The 16,007-nt window shown below is 42.3% G+C and overlaps 1 protein-coding gene across 3 annotated transcripts in view; it reads left to right on the top strand.

The window, feature by feature from the left end:
- ARID5B (AT-rich interaction domain 5B) overlaps positions 1 to 16,007 on the top strand; it is a 179,893-nt gene that overhangs the window by 130,065 nt on the left and 33,821 nt on the right. For 2 of the 3 annotated variants that reach the window (XM_037062697.1, XM_037062699.1), the window contains 3 exons: positions 6,763 to 6,875; positions 12,858 to 13,062; positions 15,020 to 15,072. In XM_037062697.1, coding sequence (XP_036918592.1) covers positions 6,763 to 6,875; positions 12,858 to 13,062; positions 15,020 to 15,072 — 371 coding nt within the window. Of the gene's footprint in view, positions 1 to 4,968; positions 5,348 to 6,762; positions 6,876 to 12,857; positions 13,063 to 15,019; positions 15,073 to 16,007 lie in introns of those variants that run through there. The other variant, XM_037062698.1, reaches the window with a different exon arrangement.

Below are 16,007 nucleotides of genomic sequence, written 5' to 3'. Positions count from 1 at the left end.
ACAAGTACCAAACAGGAGTGAGTAAGGCTGGGGATGTTTTGGAAAGGATTACAAGAGTGTTTGCTTACATGGTTTGTTGAGCAGTCAATGAAGTCCAGGGCTGTTTTGGACTTAAGCTGCCCAAGCAATCCAGGTATGACAAATGCAGTCATACATTCCACTCTCATTAGTGACTCTTGGGGATCTCAGTGATTTTGACAAAGAGCCAAGTGACTAGACCACATATAAAGTCTGTTTCATTTTTTTCCCCCTCTTTCTAACAACACAATTGCTCACCCTTCCACAGAAGGTAGAAGGGGACCTGGATTCTGTGAGAGCAGGGTCCATTGGAAACGCTAGACTGCAGTTAGTAGGAACTGTGGTTCAAGCAGCAGCATCAGGCAGGATATGGCTTGGGCCGAAGCAAACTTGGACCCTCAGAGCGGCCATGGCCTCCGGAGTGGTGAGAAGTGAGGGTTACTCAGGGCTCGTGTGGTCTGGGAGGCACCTGAGAATAAGGGCGTTTGAGTTGGGCCCTAGTTTAGGTTCATGGTTCTGAACTCATTTTTTTAATGCTTTTTTTTTATTTGAGGGGGGGGGGATTACACTTAAAATGCAACGGACAGCACAATTATAAAAAATGATAGACATTTTTTAAAAAAAAGACTTTTTAAAACTTGATTACTTCCGTTAGAATGTTCTATAAAGTGAAGAAGCCATGCTTGATCAGGGCCCTGTGCGTTCACATCTCACACACTACAGTGGCTTCCCAAACACTTCTCTCGGGTATGAAAGGCTGTGGGTAGGAAAACAGAATAAAAGTAAACTTGAGTATTCTTAAATCTATATGTAATTAATGCTTCGTGAATTTATGGAAAGACTCAACCAATGAACAGATGTTGAGCACCAGCAGCTACAGTTTTCTGGTACCACTCTGTCAGCTGTGGGAAGGGAAGTGTAGGGCATACAACTGAGGATTGAAAACAAAATTTTCAGGAGCTCATTTATGAATTTTTAAAGTAAAATGTTGTCTTTAAGTGAAAGCCAAAATGAGGGCTGAGAGCTTCTGTTTTTCTTTTCCCTTTTTTCCCCCAACTATTTGAAAACTGAAATTCTGCAGGAGATTATCTATGAAATGCCTTTCTTTTTATTACACCCATAAATTTCAAGAGTGGCTTTGATCAAGCCTTCTGCCATTCTTGGTTTCTAATCTTTTATTCATACGTTAATAACTTTAAAAACACTCATCCTATTTTTGTTGTAGTGAAAGAGGAAGTTTCTAAATAGTCAAAGGGAAAACATTGAAAATAGAACACAGTAAATGATAACTAAATTAGGGTAGGGTTTTTTCTTTTCCAGAAAGAGCAATGCTCCATGCTGAAACTTGCCAGAGTATTTTAAGATTATTGTCTATATAGAAATTTTTCCAGAGAATTGATATCCTCAGAGGAAAGGCATTACAGAAATGCAAAGTATGATCAGTAATGCACACTATACATAGAAGGATGTTTGTCAGTCACTAATACTTAAGTCAGCGGAGATTCGTATTCTGGCTCCTGTTTAGTGTTTAAAATACACACACACACACACACACACACTCACACACAACTTGCAAATCAAATGTGTTAACGCTCTGCGGACTTCCTCTAGACATTGACCCTGGGGTCAAACTCTTAGGAAAATGATGCCTGGTTTTCCATTCTCCTAATTTCAATCCCCACCAACCAGCAAGTTCTTTCTCTCAGTGGGAGCTCACAAAGAATTTCTCGAGAGAATTTGTAGCTGCGTTGGCAACAAAATCCTCTCTGCAAAGAGAAGAGAGAGTTGTTAACTGATGAGTCAATCCAGTTTTTATAGCAGTTTATCTTCGTGGTATTTCCAAGAGCATAAATGTTATAAAAAAATAGAGACGGTCATGACAGGAAGAACACAGTTGAAAAAAACAGGAACATTTAAGCCAAAAGCAATTTACTTTGCCAGTAACTGGTTACATTTCCTTTGTTTTATTATTATTATTGCAAGAGTTGGGGTTGAGATGAAAGTTTCCCACACCTGCACTGACACATAACTTGTCAGAACCCATTGTGAAGGAAATATATAAATACGTGAATGCCTGCAACTCTGAGTTCTAGACTCTAAGGGGGAAAAAAACTTGCATTGTTATATTGTCTTTAAAAAGAGACTGTAATTGTTTGATATGTGAAGGAGTTAAAAAGGGGAAATCACAAAACAAAACAGAAGGGTTAGATGTCAAAGCAGCCTGGAGCACTGGTGGTCGCTGGTTCTCCTGGGATTAACACTTATGGAAATAGCAGTTACTGCTCAAAGGTGAATACCTGCTAATTTCATGGCACTGAGTAAGAGGAACAGATGGGCTTCATAGAGGGAAGACTTTTTACCCCACAGAGATCTTTCACTGATTAGGTAGAAGAGTCAGTGGCCCACTGCAAGGGGATACTATGCATGGCTCTGTAAGTCTCTTTGGAACTCTGTGGCTTTAGTGGAAGCCTGTCACCTGTTGCTGAGGCAGGACCAGCGGGGACCCTGCTTGCTGTCAAGGCTGTAGGGTGCTGTTTGCTGCCTGAGATGGGCTGCTGCACCCTTATACTAGGTGGCATTCGGGAGCGTTTTCCATTTGGGGAAAGCTCCCTGGTGACTGCCAGCCTGAGGTAATCATATAAATACCTCATTGTGGGAGAGTGTGTGTGTGTGTATTAGAGAGAAGTTACTTAATGCAGAGGCTCTGGATAAAATCCAGTTGCTGGGCTGGAATCCTTCTGCTACCTGTAACCCATTGTATGAACTAAGACAAGTAATTTCATCTCGGTCTCAGTTTCCTGGTCTGTAAAATGGGACTACTAATCACAGCTTCCTGTTGGCATGTTGTGGGTTTTAAATGTTATTGTACGCAAAGCACTGGCTGGCCCAGAAAAAGTGCTCAGAAAGTATCAGTTCTTATTATTCACCATGTATGATATTAAAAACATTCATGCAAAGATCATTGAACTCTGCGAGCAAGCCAGGCCAGGGCTGATTAGTGGATTATGTACACATAGAAAAGCAACCGTCCATTTATTGCTCCACATTCTTTGTTTTTTCTTTAGTAGAACTGACCTTTGGTAAGTGTACTGGCTTCCCAGAATGGCTTTGCTGGTAGAAATCTGTCTCATCTAAAGGGCTGAAGCTGGTTTAAATCTGAAGTCTAGGACTAAGGTTCTGTCGGTAGGTAGATAGGTACGAAGCCCTTAGCTGTTGGGGGTGGGGGGCAGGAGGCAGTCTCGGGTTGGTCCAGGAAAGCTGAACCAAGTGGAGCTGTTTTCTCACGTAAAAGAATGAAAGTCCAGAGCCTCCACCTGACCCCTGACCACCCATCGTGGCATAAAGCATTTAGTTTACTCAACTACCTAGCAAATGATTTGTTTTCTTGACCCTGTAGGGAAAAAATATAGCCTGGGGACCAGAAATTTTGCTCTCCCCCACAAAAAGCCAGCTTCCACTCTGGATGGTATGGCTCAGTAGATTGAGTACCGACCTGTGAACCAAAGGGCTGCTGATTTGATTCCCAGTCAGGGCACGTGCCTGGGTTGTGGGCCAGGTCCCCAGTAGGGGGCACACAAGAGGCAACCACACATTGATGTTTTTCTCCCTTTCTTTCTCCCTCCCTTCCCCTCTCTCTAAAAATAAAAAATAAAAAATAAAAAAGACAGCTTCCCAATTCAAAGAATTACCTGGGTTCTGTGGAACCAAAAGGTCTTAATATGTTATCGGACCTCCCATCCAGTCCTTCATGGTCCACCTCTGCCCCGCCCCCTCAGGAGTCTGACCATCTGTTGCTCAGGGCATTTGTTCATTACATGTGAGAGAAGACTGTGGTCCCAGCAAGGTGCCAGGCACAATGGCTTAACGGAGTAATCAGGAACCAAAGGCTGCAGGTTTCCTGTCTTGATTCCCACAAGCAAACTCAAGTCACTGGTTTTTGCTCCCAAAGCTCAAGAGTAAGTAGTGAAGGTGAAAGCAATTTTGCAGGTGCCCAGTGTGACAGGTGGGCAGGCCCCGCTCATGAAGACAAAAAGGAGAGATATATGGGCATACTTCCTTCCATTAGTCCCATGTTCGCTCAACAAATTCATATCATGCAATGCTGCCTCCTAGGTATGTGCTGGGGCAGATGAGAGAGGAATCCAGCATGATCCTGTGCTTATAGACTCTCCTATAATATAATAGTAAACCATAAAACACAGCTCAAATACAAAGAACAGTGATGCCCTTCATAAGAGAAGGTCAGAAATGGAGTTCAGAGGGCAGAGAAAACTGAGTTTGAGACTTAAGTGATTGGTGGGATTCAGCTAACATACCTGAAATATCAGTGTGCTTGCTTTACTAGGAACAAGAGGCTTTTTTCTCTTGATCAGATCTCACATAGAGATGAAGTTTGTGTGACCAGAATATTAAATGCTAGTGTGTTCTAAATTTGTAATTCTCAGAATCTTCTGGGCAAGGACATGTGCTTCTCTAGGTTCTGAAAACAGCTCAAAGAATGGGGGGAAACACGCCTGATTTGGAGATGACTTACTGTCAGTTCCTGGAACCATTGTCTTTACTTAAAACAGCCTGTTCGATGCCAGTTCTCTCTATCTCAAAGGCCTTTGGGATTAGAAAGCTTTTCTGGAAATAAATGCCTTTTAGGTTCAAATGCTTTTTGCCAAAATGTTAGCAAGGAAAGATCATAGTAACAAGTAACAAGTCTGAGAACAGAGGTGGTATTGTTTTGTTCCTCTCAGTAAAATGCCTCAAACCTACCCCAAGTTTGTTTGTCTGCTTTCTGCTCAGCTATTATTTTGATAAGGGGACATGAAAGTACATCCTTCCCCAGCAATCACTCAAGTCTTAGCACTTGGGTCACTTGTGGAAACACTTCTGTGCTACCCCATGTGTTCCAACCAAAAGAGTCCCCACCCTGGCTCCAGGCTGGGGATTGTGTCAGCCGTGGAAGCTGGCATCACGCTCCGACAGGGGGGCAGGAGGTCAGGATCCACAAAACAGGCCAGATGAAGTCACCAGCCCCGTGCAGGGAAGTGGAGAGAGCACAGCCCTCTTTGCCAGGCTGGCAACTCCAGCGAAGTCCTCAGAGCTGATCCCACACGCTCGGTGCTAGTCACCGCTGTGTGTTTACATGAGTAATGAAGCCGCGGGGGGAGGGGAGTTGTAAGCGGAGCGCGGAGGCTCACTGCTCTCATTCGGAGGGAAGCTGACATCCACACCAAGTCCAGTCCAGTCTTCCAGGGACGTGGCCGCAGAGCAGTCAGTCACATGCTGTAGCTTTCAGGGGCACAGACAGCGTCGGGCAGATGTTTTTCGACTGGAATGGGTAATCGCTACTTTCTCTTTGCTTGATTTGGATTTGTGAGCTTGTTTGCCTTCCATAATTCCAGGCTGGCTTTTGGGGGATGGACTTTCAGAGAAACATTTCGGGGTAATGAGAGAAGGGAGAGGAGATTTGGGAGGGGGGTGGTGTCTGAGCTGGAGCCCCAAAGGCACTTTTGAAACTTTTGCCTGATTGTAAAGGCAGGTCTATTTCCTGAGCTCTAGGAACAACCAACTGTTATCCACAGTAGAAAATCAAATTAGTGGGATTAACCGTGTTTGTCAAATGAGCGCAATATAAAATGTCCTAAAAACCACCAGTTAACTGCGTGACACGAGTAAGATTAACAACAATCAGGAGGATTCGAGGTGTCCAGATTTGGCATTGCCGTAATCAGAAAAGGTGGGGGCACGTGGAAAGGTCTGAAAGGAATCGCTTGGGGTAGAATTCATTCGTGTGGAATTCTTCAAGGACTAGTCGGTTAGTTGGTTTGTCTTACTTTTGTTCAACTTGCGTGACTGATGAAGCTGAATGTGAAAGCTGAGGCAGGACAGCCCAGCCGTAGCCCTCAGTAAACAGCAGCTTTTTTTTTTTTTCTGCTTTCTGTATGGGTCTTAAAGGGAGTCAAACTCAACATCAAGGTTGAAACGTAACTTTGATTTGCATCTTGGTCTGTAGCTTTTAGAAAGTATAAGCTCCATGGAATCTGGCTGACCCCAGTGTGATCTTTGGGAGTTATTTGAAATAACCCTCAAGGTGATCATTAAAAAATATATTGAAAAAGGAAAAAGGGAACGTGCTGATTTAAATATATCTGCCAGATTTGTTCAGATTTGAAACATGCTCGTTGCAATATTATTAGTAAATGCATGTAATAGTATTTCAGATTGTTACTGTGACTGCCTCTCTCTATAGCTCTCCCTCTCCCTCCCTCTCTACTTATTTGTATAATTTGAGAAAATGCTTATGCCTCCAATTTGGAAGAGAGATGTTTTCAAACATTGCATTACTATGATACCATAATGGGCTGGCATATTACTTAGGTTTCTGAAAACAAGATACAAAACAAAACAGAATAACCTCAGAGCCTGGCTCAGGGCTGTCTTCAGCCCAACCTGTTTTCTTTTAGAACAATGCATTGTCCTTTTGTCATCCATCAGAGCTAAGGGCTTCATTTTCTTTACATGAATTAGACATGTTTAATATCAGATGAGCTTTGGGAAAGAAGTACAGAAGCATATGGTCTTCCAAGATGCCACCCTTCAGAGAGAGAAGCACAGCATGAGGGCTGGCTACCACAGATGTGTGCATTTCTCAGCACACGTAGTAGGGACCACTGTAGCAGAATTCTTGGTGTGTAACAAAGAAATCCATGCCAATGAAAACGTATATCAGTTGTTCTCTCCATTTGTTTTCAGCGCCAAATCTTAAAGGCAGACCGCGCAAAAAGAAACCATGCCCACAGAGAAGAGACTCATTCAGTGCTGTTAAAGATTCCAACAACAGTTCTGATGGCAAAGCCATTGCAAAGGTACAGTAGTTCGCGCCGCGGTATTCTTTCGCGGCATCTTTTTATTTTTCCGTTATCTCTCTATCTCTCTGTTCTTGTTTCTCCGTGGCAGTTTGCTATTCCGAATCTGACTTGGGTATTCACAACTTTCTGCTGTGTCTGTTCCCACCACCTGCCCTGCCCTGGGTGGCAGAGCCGGTGAGTGGGGAGGGATAGGCATTTTGATTAGTCAACAGAAAGACTCCCCACCTCCCAGTCTGGCCTGTTGTGTAAAGGACAGATGATTAAGCACCCACATCATGGAGCCTGAGATTTCGTAGTAGGTGACACAATGACATAGTTTACTCTGCCTGTGTCAAAAATAGACCAGCCAAACCATCCTCCTTCTGAATGTGTTCAGCTAAATGTGCTTCAGAGATTGACAGGTGATGGGGTTAGAAATGGCTCGAATTAATCATTTGAGTTATTTTTTTGAAAATCACCTCTAATTGACCTTACTGTACAAATTAAAGACATGTAGCAAAATATTTACATGTATACATGAACCTATGTATACATCTGTGTGTTTTTAAAGGTCTCTCTGAAGGCAGAGTAACGATCTGAACTCTAGGCGAATTTTTGAGGACCCAGGCCCATTTTGCTTCCACATTCTTTGGAATCTTGAAAGTGCACGCCTGAAGTATTTAGCCCCGTGAAGTGTGAAGTGTCGCTTCCTGTTTTTAGAGTTATCTTTTTTCTTTTGTGAGCTGGGATCAGATTTCCATGTTTGCGGGGTGTCTGCGTTTAGGTGTTACTTCTGTGCCAAAGGCAGCGATAGCCCCTTTGGGGCCCGACTTGAAGACCGGATACCAGCTGATGCCACATTTCCAGATCCAAGGACTAGACTTATGAAGGTGGCAACATCTTGATTATTGGGGAATTTGAAAGATTCTGATGGAGGAAAACATCAAGTCAGTTCTGTGTTGAAGATCCCCTATTTTTCTGCCATGTACTCCATTCCTCCTGTTGTAACGCAGCAAATCCTAAATACTCACATTCTGTAAATCTGATCTTCATTGGGAATTTCTGAGGAGGCTTTGGTTAGCATTTCTTCATCCTTCTAAGATTGCCAAGGGTTAAAAAAAGATCAACCAGGAGAAATGTGTATTTTCTGGCTAAAAAAAAAATCTCTTTGCCTAAAGTTATTTTTGTTCTGTTCATTTAACCATCTAAAAGTTGAGTCCACCTGAATGCCAAGTATGGCCTTTTTTTTTACTAATTTGGACATCTCAGCCCCAGAGCTACCTATCTGGGGCTTCAGCTTCCACGGTCTTGAAGGATGTCAGCAGGAACAGTTTATTATACCCTGGGATGTGGTTTGCAAGATACTAAAGAATGGAGCCAGAAGGTTTTAGGACTGTAACCTTCAGCAAAGCATTTGCTACTAATGTCTTGTGTTGGCTCCCAGCCCCATACTTCTGAGATGACATCATGTGTTTATCCAGCATTTCCTGTACCTGAGCCCAGCAGAATGAAGCGGCTTCCCGTGTCACATGGAGTCACGACCAACGTATGCCTCTGGGAGTTTTATCAGACTTATACAACTGACCTGAAAGCACGCACACCCCTCCAATCTCTCTCTCTCTGTGTGGAAGCTCAGTACCCACACCAGGACCCACGAAACTAAAGAGGGCGGGAGCCTGTGCTATGTCTGATGCTCTTTGACTTACCCTTCCTAGGAGGGACTTTGAGCCTGGGTTTCCTACGTGACCATTTCTGTGCTACCTCCCACCCGTGCAGCCATTCAGAATTTTTACCTGGAGAAGGATTATCCTTCCATCGCTGGTTTCAACGGTGAATGTATGGATGTTCTGCTGCAGCCAGCTCCCAGGGACCGATCTAAACATCCAACTCTTCTTGGAGTTTTGGATTACAGGCCTGCTGTTGCGGTGGGTCAGGCAAGACCACGCATTGTGGAAGAGAGAGACCCATGGGTGTGAAGTGTGGTGGGCCTATCTGCCAGCACCATCAGACCAACAGAAAATCCCTACAAGAATGAACAAGCCACGTCTGGGGTCAGGACAACCATTAAAGAGGCATTTGTGCCATGAAGGGGTCTTTTCTCATGAAATGCTGCCATAGGGATTACAAACCCGGGACCCTCCTGAGCTGGAAGCCACGTTTCAAGTGAACAACTAGTTGGGCTTTGTGACCAAGGGCTGTGTGACTCTTTTCTCGAAAGACTGTCAAACAGACCATTTCTAACTATGGATAAGTACCATCATTCTGCAGCAACACACAGCAAAGCTCTAACCATGGTGACCCACTGGACTCCTTCTGTGTGTGACTAGAAAAGTAAGTCAAGTAATTTACCTGTCACCATGAGAAGGTTACACTCTCTCAATGCAATCATGAAAGCTAGGTTTACAAGACTGAGAATTTCATGGCCTTCCAAACACAGCAAAAGTCACTTGGGGAAAAGTCTACCAGCTCTCTGAAGATGTCCCTACTGTGTCCAACCGAAATCCTGCTATTTCCCTTGGGATCAACTTCCAGCTACAGATCTGGGGCCCAAACCCATTCACATGGTGATCTGTGCAAGAGAAATCTCAGCCTGGGTCTCTAATGAAAGGCCTCCCCTGAAAGAAGGCAAATGACTTTTCACATCCTGAAAGCACTTTCCAAAGGCCAGAAGTATGTAACAGGTGGCTTATATTCTGAAAGGAACATGAAAAAGGAAGCCATGGTATGCAGTATCTTCTTTCACTTAAATCACCAACATACTATCAATATTTCACAAATATGATACTCTCATTATTTTCAATATTTTTTTCATCCCATTCGATTCCCAGAATTACCTGCCATGGTCTATCCTTCTTGGTTTCCTGAGGAAGAATTGAGTGTCGCCTAGCAAGTTAGTGACTAAAACTAAAATTACTCCAGCGTCTGCCCTGCTGATTCAGCGCATCTCGCTGCCCTGGCTGAGAGCTGGATGTGTTATAACTCAATCCAGTGAAAAGATGTGGTTAATACCAAATAGGCGGTGGTTCATTGAAAACATTAAATGTGGATTCTTTAATTAGCACTTCCTCAATCACTTTGGAAACCCCAAAGCTCTTAGTGAACTCAACAAGTATAAGACATACAAGTTGGTGAAAATATTAAAAAGATCTAGTAATTAACTGTTACCATCAAAAGGGTGGGCGTTCTCAAGGTCAACACAAGACTCCCATTTAATATTTCAGTAGATTAAAATGCTGAGAATGTTTGGGTGAATGTGAAAAACTGTAGAAAAGAACTTGGCCTGTTTCTGCCAAGAAACCGAATAATATCCTAAAAGGCTCATTCATATTAACTGAAGAAATGTATGGAGCGAGTCTGAGAGAGGCAGCCACCCCTCACTTCCTAGGAAGCCCCTGCTTCCCCAGGAGAAAGCTGCTGGGAAGCCCGCTGAGGTTCAGGATGGAGTTCAGTAGGGTGGCAGTCTGGCTGGTGCCTTTTCAATGAAGCAGGGAGTCTGGATGACCTAGAGCCCGATTTGGGCATCCCTCCCCCCTAAGCTTTCCTTCTGTTTCTGGGTGTATCTGCACAGCTAAGGCAAGTTAGGCAGCTCTCTAAACGCTGCAGGACAAACCTCGTGCTCCCTTAACAATGGCGTTTTTGACCTAATAATACAGGTAATTGGCCCCTTATCGCTACAGATGCAAGAGCCAGCCTGTTTCTTATGCAGACCTTACATCGACTCTTGTTTGTACGTGACTGGAGTTTAGAGTGAGGGATGCCTCTAAAACCAGAGTTCTGTCCCGCTCTAGCCAATCCACAGCCTCACTGGGCTCCGGTCTCCTTTAGTCCCCTCTGTATGATGGGGCTAAAGGGCAGCCTTTTGTGCTTCCTGGTCCAGGAGGCAGTTTGTATGAAGCCCACAGCGCTGTCTCTGGCTCATTGCAGGCGCTCCGTGCGTGGATCCTGGTTTCCTGCCCTTTGCTCTACAGGCAGTGGAAGGAACAACACTTTTATTCTTTGAAAAGTACCTAGTTTCATCTTTTACTTTGGATTTGATAAATCACCTTTCTAAGATGTAGGTTTTATAAAAAGCCTAGTCATTATGATGGGCTTTTTAATTGGAAGTATGTTTTCACTACTACTCTTATCTTTATAGGAGTGTCACTACAGTATAGTGTTTAAAACCACAAGCCCAGAGTTGAGACTACCTGGATTCAACTCCCAGACTTGCCACTTAATAACCTGAACATGACCTTGTCATCCGTGTGCATGTTGCTCATCTTCTCTGTGCCTCAGTGTCCTCTAATAGGAGAAGAATAACTTGCCTCCTTAGAGTTGTGGGCATGAAGGAAGATATTACCTAAAAAAGTACTTAGAATAGAGCCTGGCTACATAGTAGGCATTTAAAAAAAAGGCTGGAACCAGTCCAGATTAAAACTGGAGTAATTTTATGATTTCCAAAAGCTACGAAATTATAGATGTCATCAGAACTTTAGGCTCAACAATCTAGAATTTGGCAGGGAAAAATGATGACCACATAAAGCTTCCCAGGATATTCGCCTTAATGTATAATGTTACAATGTCCCAAGGTTTGAAAATACTGGAAGTAAAACTTCTGCATGGAAAAATGTTTTAATACCACCTCCATAGTCCCTTAAAAATTAAAATCTTATCTAGAAGCCCAGTTGAATGACTTGTGCAGGAAGTTTTATTTTTAGCCGGGCCAATCTGAAGATATTAAACTGGCATGTTCACTTGAGAGACTAAGCAATAAAGAAAACCTTTTAAAAGGATACGCTTCCCTTTCATAAATAAGCATAGCCTTTTATGTTCTTAGTGCTTGGGAAAGAGAAGCTGAAAGGAAAGAAAATGAGAGGTCAAAAATCTGAAATGGAACACGGTGTTGAGTATGTGGGACATTTTTATTCATACCATTTCCCCAGCACTTACTTGCCCTGTTCTCTTCGATGTTAGATACGGAGATGTAAAGAATATTGGAATGTACACATTCCCCACGGGCACACTTGAACTCCAAGTTTGACCCTTTGTACTTCCCCCTTTTACAATTAAAATAGCTCAGCAACTTAGCGTTATATTTAACAGCCATCAAAGGCCTCTTGTAGAACATGGCAGTGAGGAGGGAACATTAGGTTAGCCGTTTGGTATGCCAAGTTCCATATTCGCCTAGAGTGTGGTAGGAAGAACATCTGGAGCATTAACCACCATTTATTTTTTAATTATGCTTTTCACTTACTCTTCTTGGGTTTTTAGCTGACCTCTACTCTTTCCTTTGTGGCAAATTCACATTTCCCCTTATGGTCTCAGGGCTGATGAAAAAGCAAGGAGCACTCAGGAAAGAGTGGGATCTTTTCTTTCCTAACAAGGGCAGATCTGGCTCGCCCCTCAGGTGAGCCAGCCGAGACCTTGCTGATGCTCCTGAAGCCAACATACGCTGACAGCCAGGTGTGTTTTCAGGTGGCTGGAAAGAGTAGCAACAAAGTTTCCTATAAAGAGGTCGACTTGTCTTTCATTTTGATACAAAGTGCGAAATATAGGACTATTTCTTAAGGTAGGGGTTGTTCAATTAATACATCTGCCCCTTAGGAAAAATACGGAAAGAGGCAGGAGAATGGCCCCACCAGATGCAACACTGTTTCTGGTTTGGCAAACAGTGGCCTACCGGCCACCTGTTTCTATAAATAAAGTTGGATTGGGACACAGCCATGCTCGTTTGTTTACAAATGGTCTCTTGACTGCTTTCTCACTCAATTCGAATAGTTGCAACAGAGACTGTAAAGGTCTAAAAGCCTACAGTATTTACTATCTGGCCCTTGAAAGAAATCTACCATCCCCTGGTCTGAGACAATTCATAGTCAGTGATGCCTCTAAACAGCTATTGCAGAGCAGGGGTAATTTATTGGTTCCCCCTTCCCACTCAGCAAAATGTGTCACTAGCTATGGCTTTGTGAATGGTCCAGGGCTGGGCTTGATTTCATGTGGCACTTTCACCCCCTTTTCCAGGTGAAATGTGAGGCCAGGTCTGCCTTGACCAAACCGAAGAATAACCAGAATAATTGTAAAAAAGTCTCAAATGAAGAAAAACCAAAGGTGGCCATCGGCGAGGAGTGCCGGGCAGACGAGCAGGCCTTCCTGGTGGCGCTCTATAAATACATGAAAGAAAGGAAGACGCCAATAGAACGAATACCCTATTTAGGTTTCAAACAGAGTAAGTATACTTGTTTTCATTTTTGAAATATTAAAGTTGCTCGGCTTCTTTGAATTGGGAAAAAAAACATATTTTGGACGCAGGATTATGTTGAAATCCTAATCTGGGTATGATGAGGCTTTCTGTTTATACTAAATCTACAAATCATCCAGCCAGGAATTTTTTTCCTTTCCTCTTTCCGCTGCATTGTTCCCTCCTGGGGCAGTTGCAGTGAGATATTTATAGGCTTGAATCCACTGATTATGACTGGAAATAGACATGTTGAAAGTTTCTCATTTTCTGTTTTGTCAATCCTGAGTGTTTGCAACGCCTTTCTTCTGAGATAATTTCTTCTGAGATAATAATATGACGTAGCTTTATCAGGCACAGATGTTGCCTGTGAAAAGGCAGCTTTTAAAAGGAGGACATTTAAAGGTGGACAAAACAACAATAAAAAGAAAATATGTTTCCTAAAACCCAAATCTGTTAAGAGATAACAAAACCTGATGACTTCAGAGGAAACAAGAAATACTCAAATTTGAACCAAGGACTCAATTTTGAATTACGTTGACATGTGCATTAAACTGTCCTCGGTATATTGTTATGTCGATCAGGGAACTCACAGCTGACCAGAATTCCAAATTTAAAAAAAGGAGCAACCCAGACCCTGTCTTTGATTTCACAAATGAATATCTATTCTGCCTCTGTCTGGATTTTTTGTGGCACACAAAGCGTGAGCCCCTGGCTTGAAATAGTATTTTCTCCAAACATATCTTCCTAGATTGAAACCATGTGTCATTTTGATGAAGAATGTCAAACCTGCATGTTTTACATAACAATTTACATACCTAATAGCAATTGGCACTGATTGCAAGAGAACACTCGCAGCCATTATAAACTTATATAACTACGAATGATTACAATGTTTGTCTGAAAACTGGTTGCTGGAAATAGAAGTAAAATTAATGTACTATGAACAGCTTTGTTGCATTATGCATTGATTCAGATTAAATCAAGGCCGAGGCAGGGCTCCTCGTAGCTTTGAAATAGTGCAAAGTTCAATGAGGCTTTTCAAACGTGGTGTGTCACCGAGCCTTTAAAAAATGCTTTTTACTTTATTTTTTTATGTCTCTTACCCAGGAATTACTTGAAGTTCCATTTTCCCCTCTTGTATAAAAGAATCTGTGGTGGTCCCATTCCACAGTATTTTGGTATAAATGAACAGGGTTGCTAGCAGTTTGCCTCGCTGCTTAACAGCATAAACGTATTATGCAGACCCTGTAAAGAGAATTCTGTTTCAATGGTGTATCTTTGTGACACCACACATGCAAAGTTAGGGGACTAAATGGACTCATTTCCTCTGGGATTGAGTAGCTTCCTTCCCTTTGATCTGGTGTATCACTGATGCCTCAGGGGTGAAATACTTTTCCCACTCGCTGCAAGGTACCACATGTTCGTGACATACAGTACGAGCTTTTAATATAGTGCTGCCATCAGACATTCTATTAAAAAGATAATCATAGGTTAATGGGGCTGTTATTTATTGATTAAGGAGAGTTCTTCTCTGAAGGAAGCATGTATTACCATTTAATCAATGGCTTCTTTCTAAGGGTTGAACAAGACCGGCCCCAATTTGGAAAATCCCACCGTTTCCCCAAGGACACAGTAACTTAGCTTCTCTCAGTCTGCGGATGGTAACAGGACGAAAACTGTGTTGTCCTTTATCCTAACAGGAGAACCATTTCCGTGGTTGGGACTGTTCTTTAGAAACATTTTAAGTGGTAATAATATATCCTGTTATTGAGTGCCCTTTGGCAAATCATTTCCTAAGAATTTAGATCTCTGGGGTATGTTAGTGTTTCTTTTTTTTTTCTCTTTCTCATTGAAAAACAAAACAGAACAAAAAATGTTTTAATTGACATTTCTTGGAAGTATGTTAATGCAATGCTTATCTAAATACTTATTGTCCCTCTAACAGTTAACCTTTGGACTATGTTTCAAGCTGCTCAAAAACTGGGAGGATATGAAACAGTAAGTGTTTAAGCAACTTAAATGAAATAATTTTGTAATCTAAACACCCCACCCCCAACCCTTGACCAAAACAGAGAAAATACGAAAGCAAACCATCACTGATTGCCTTTTCGAATGGCTCTACACTTTTGGGGGGTTTATTGGGCCGCTTTTGGAAACAGTCCCAATTAGTTCCAGGTTTGGCAAAACTGTAAACTTGTCGTAAAAACTACAAGTGGAAAACACATGTAACTCTCCCCTGTCAGGGAAATTAGTTGGGTCTGTAATTTTTTTCCATGTTGAGAAAGGGCTATTATTGTCCAACAAGCCAAGATTGCATAAAAGAAATTTCCCTTGGCAACATACCTGACATCTGTTCATGTCTAATATAGGAAATGTACTAAAGGCTTTCAAAAGTAATCAGTATTGGCCATTAAGGAATAAAATGCAGCAGAATCTCCTCTCCTTCGAGGGCAAAGAAGCTCGATTAGACAGGGGTCAGTGCAGCATAAACAGGAAGTTATCAAACTTATTCAGAACAGGCCCTGACTCTCTTTATCAGCTAATTCTAACGGACAGGAACAGGTTATTTTTAGCCCACAGGAAAATTTGATGGCCACGGATTTCTACAGCATGTATTTGGAACCAAGAAAATGTTAGAGCAACAAACTAAGATTACAATCTTGAAAGAAGAAGAAAGGGCTGCATTAATATAGCACACAGAGATGACATCTGTAATGAAATCAATTGACCTAGGAAGATGTCGTCATTGGAAATATTTTCTCCTTCACACAATGATCAGATTAAGTTGTGCGGTTTCTTCTGCAATTGAATAAGAAATTGTATTTTCTCTCCTTACGAAGTAACCTGGGATATCTCTGTATCACAGTAAAATGACAATAAGAGACAAAAAGTCAAGAAAATGAAATTCATTTTAGCTCAAACATATTAACTAG

The sequence above is a fragment of the Sturnira hondurensis genome, unplaced genomic scaffold (genome assembly GCF_014824575.4).
Source record: "Sturnira hondurensis isolate 20B ecotype Veracruz unplaced genomic scaffold, ASM1482457v3 Scaffold0014302, whole genome shotgun sequence".
NCBI lineage: Eukaryota > Metazoa > Chordata > Mammalia > Chiroptera > Phyllostomidae > Sturnira > Sturnira hondurensis.
Note: the sequence above shows the minus strand (reverse complement) of the source record. Positions and strands in the feature narration are given on the sequence as shown.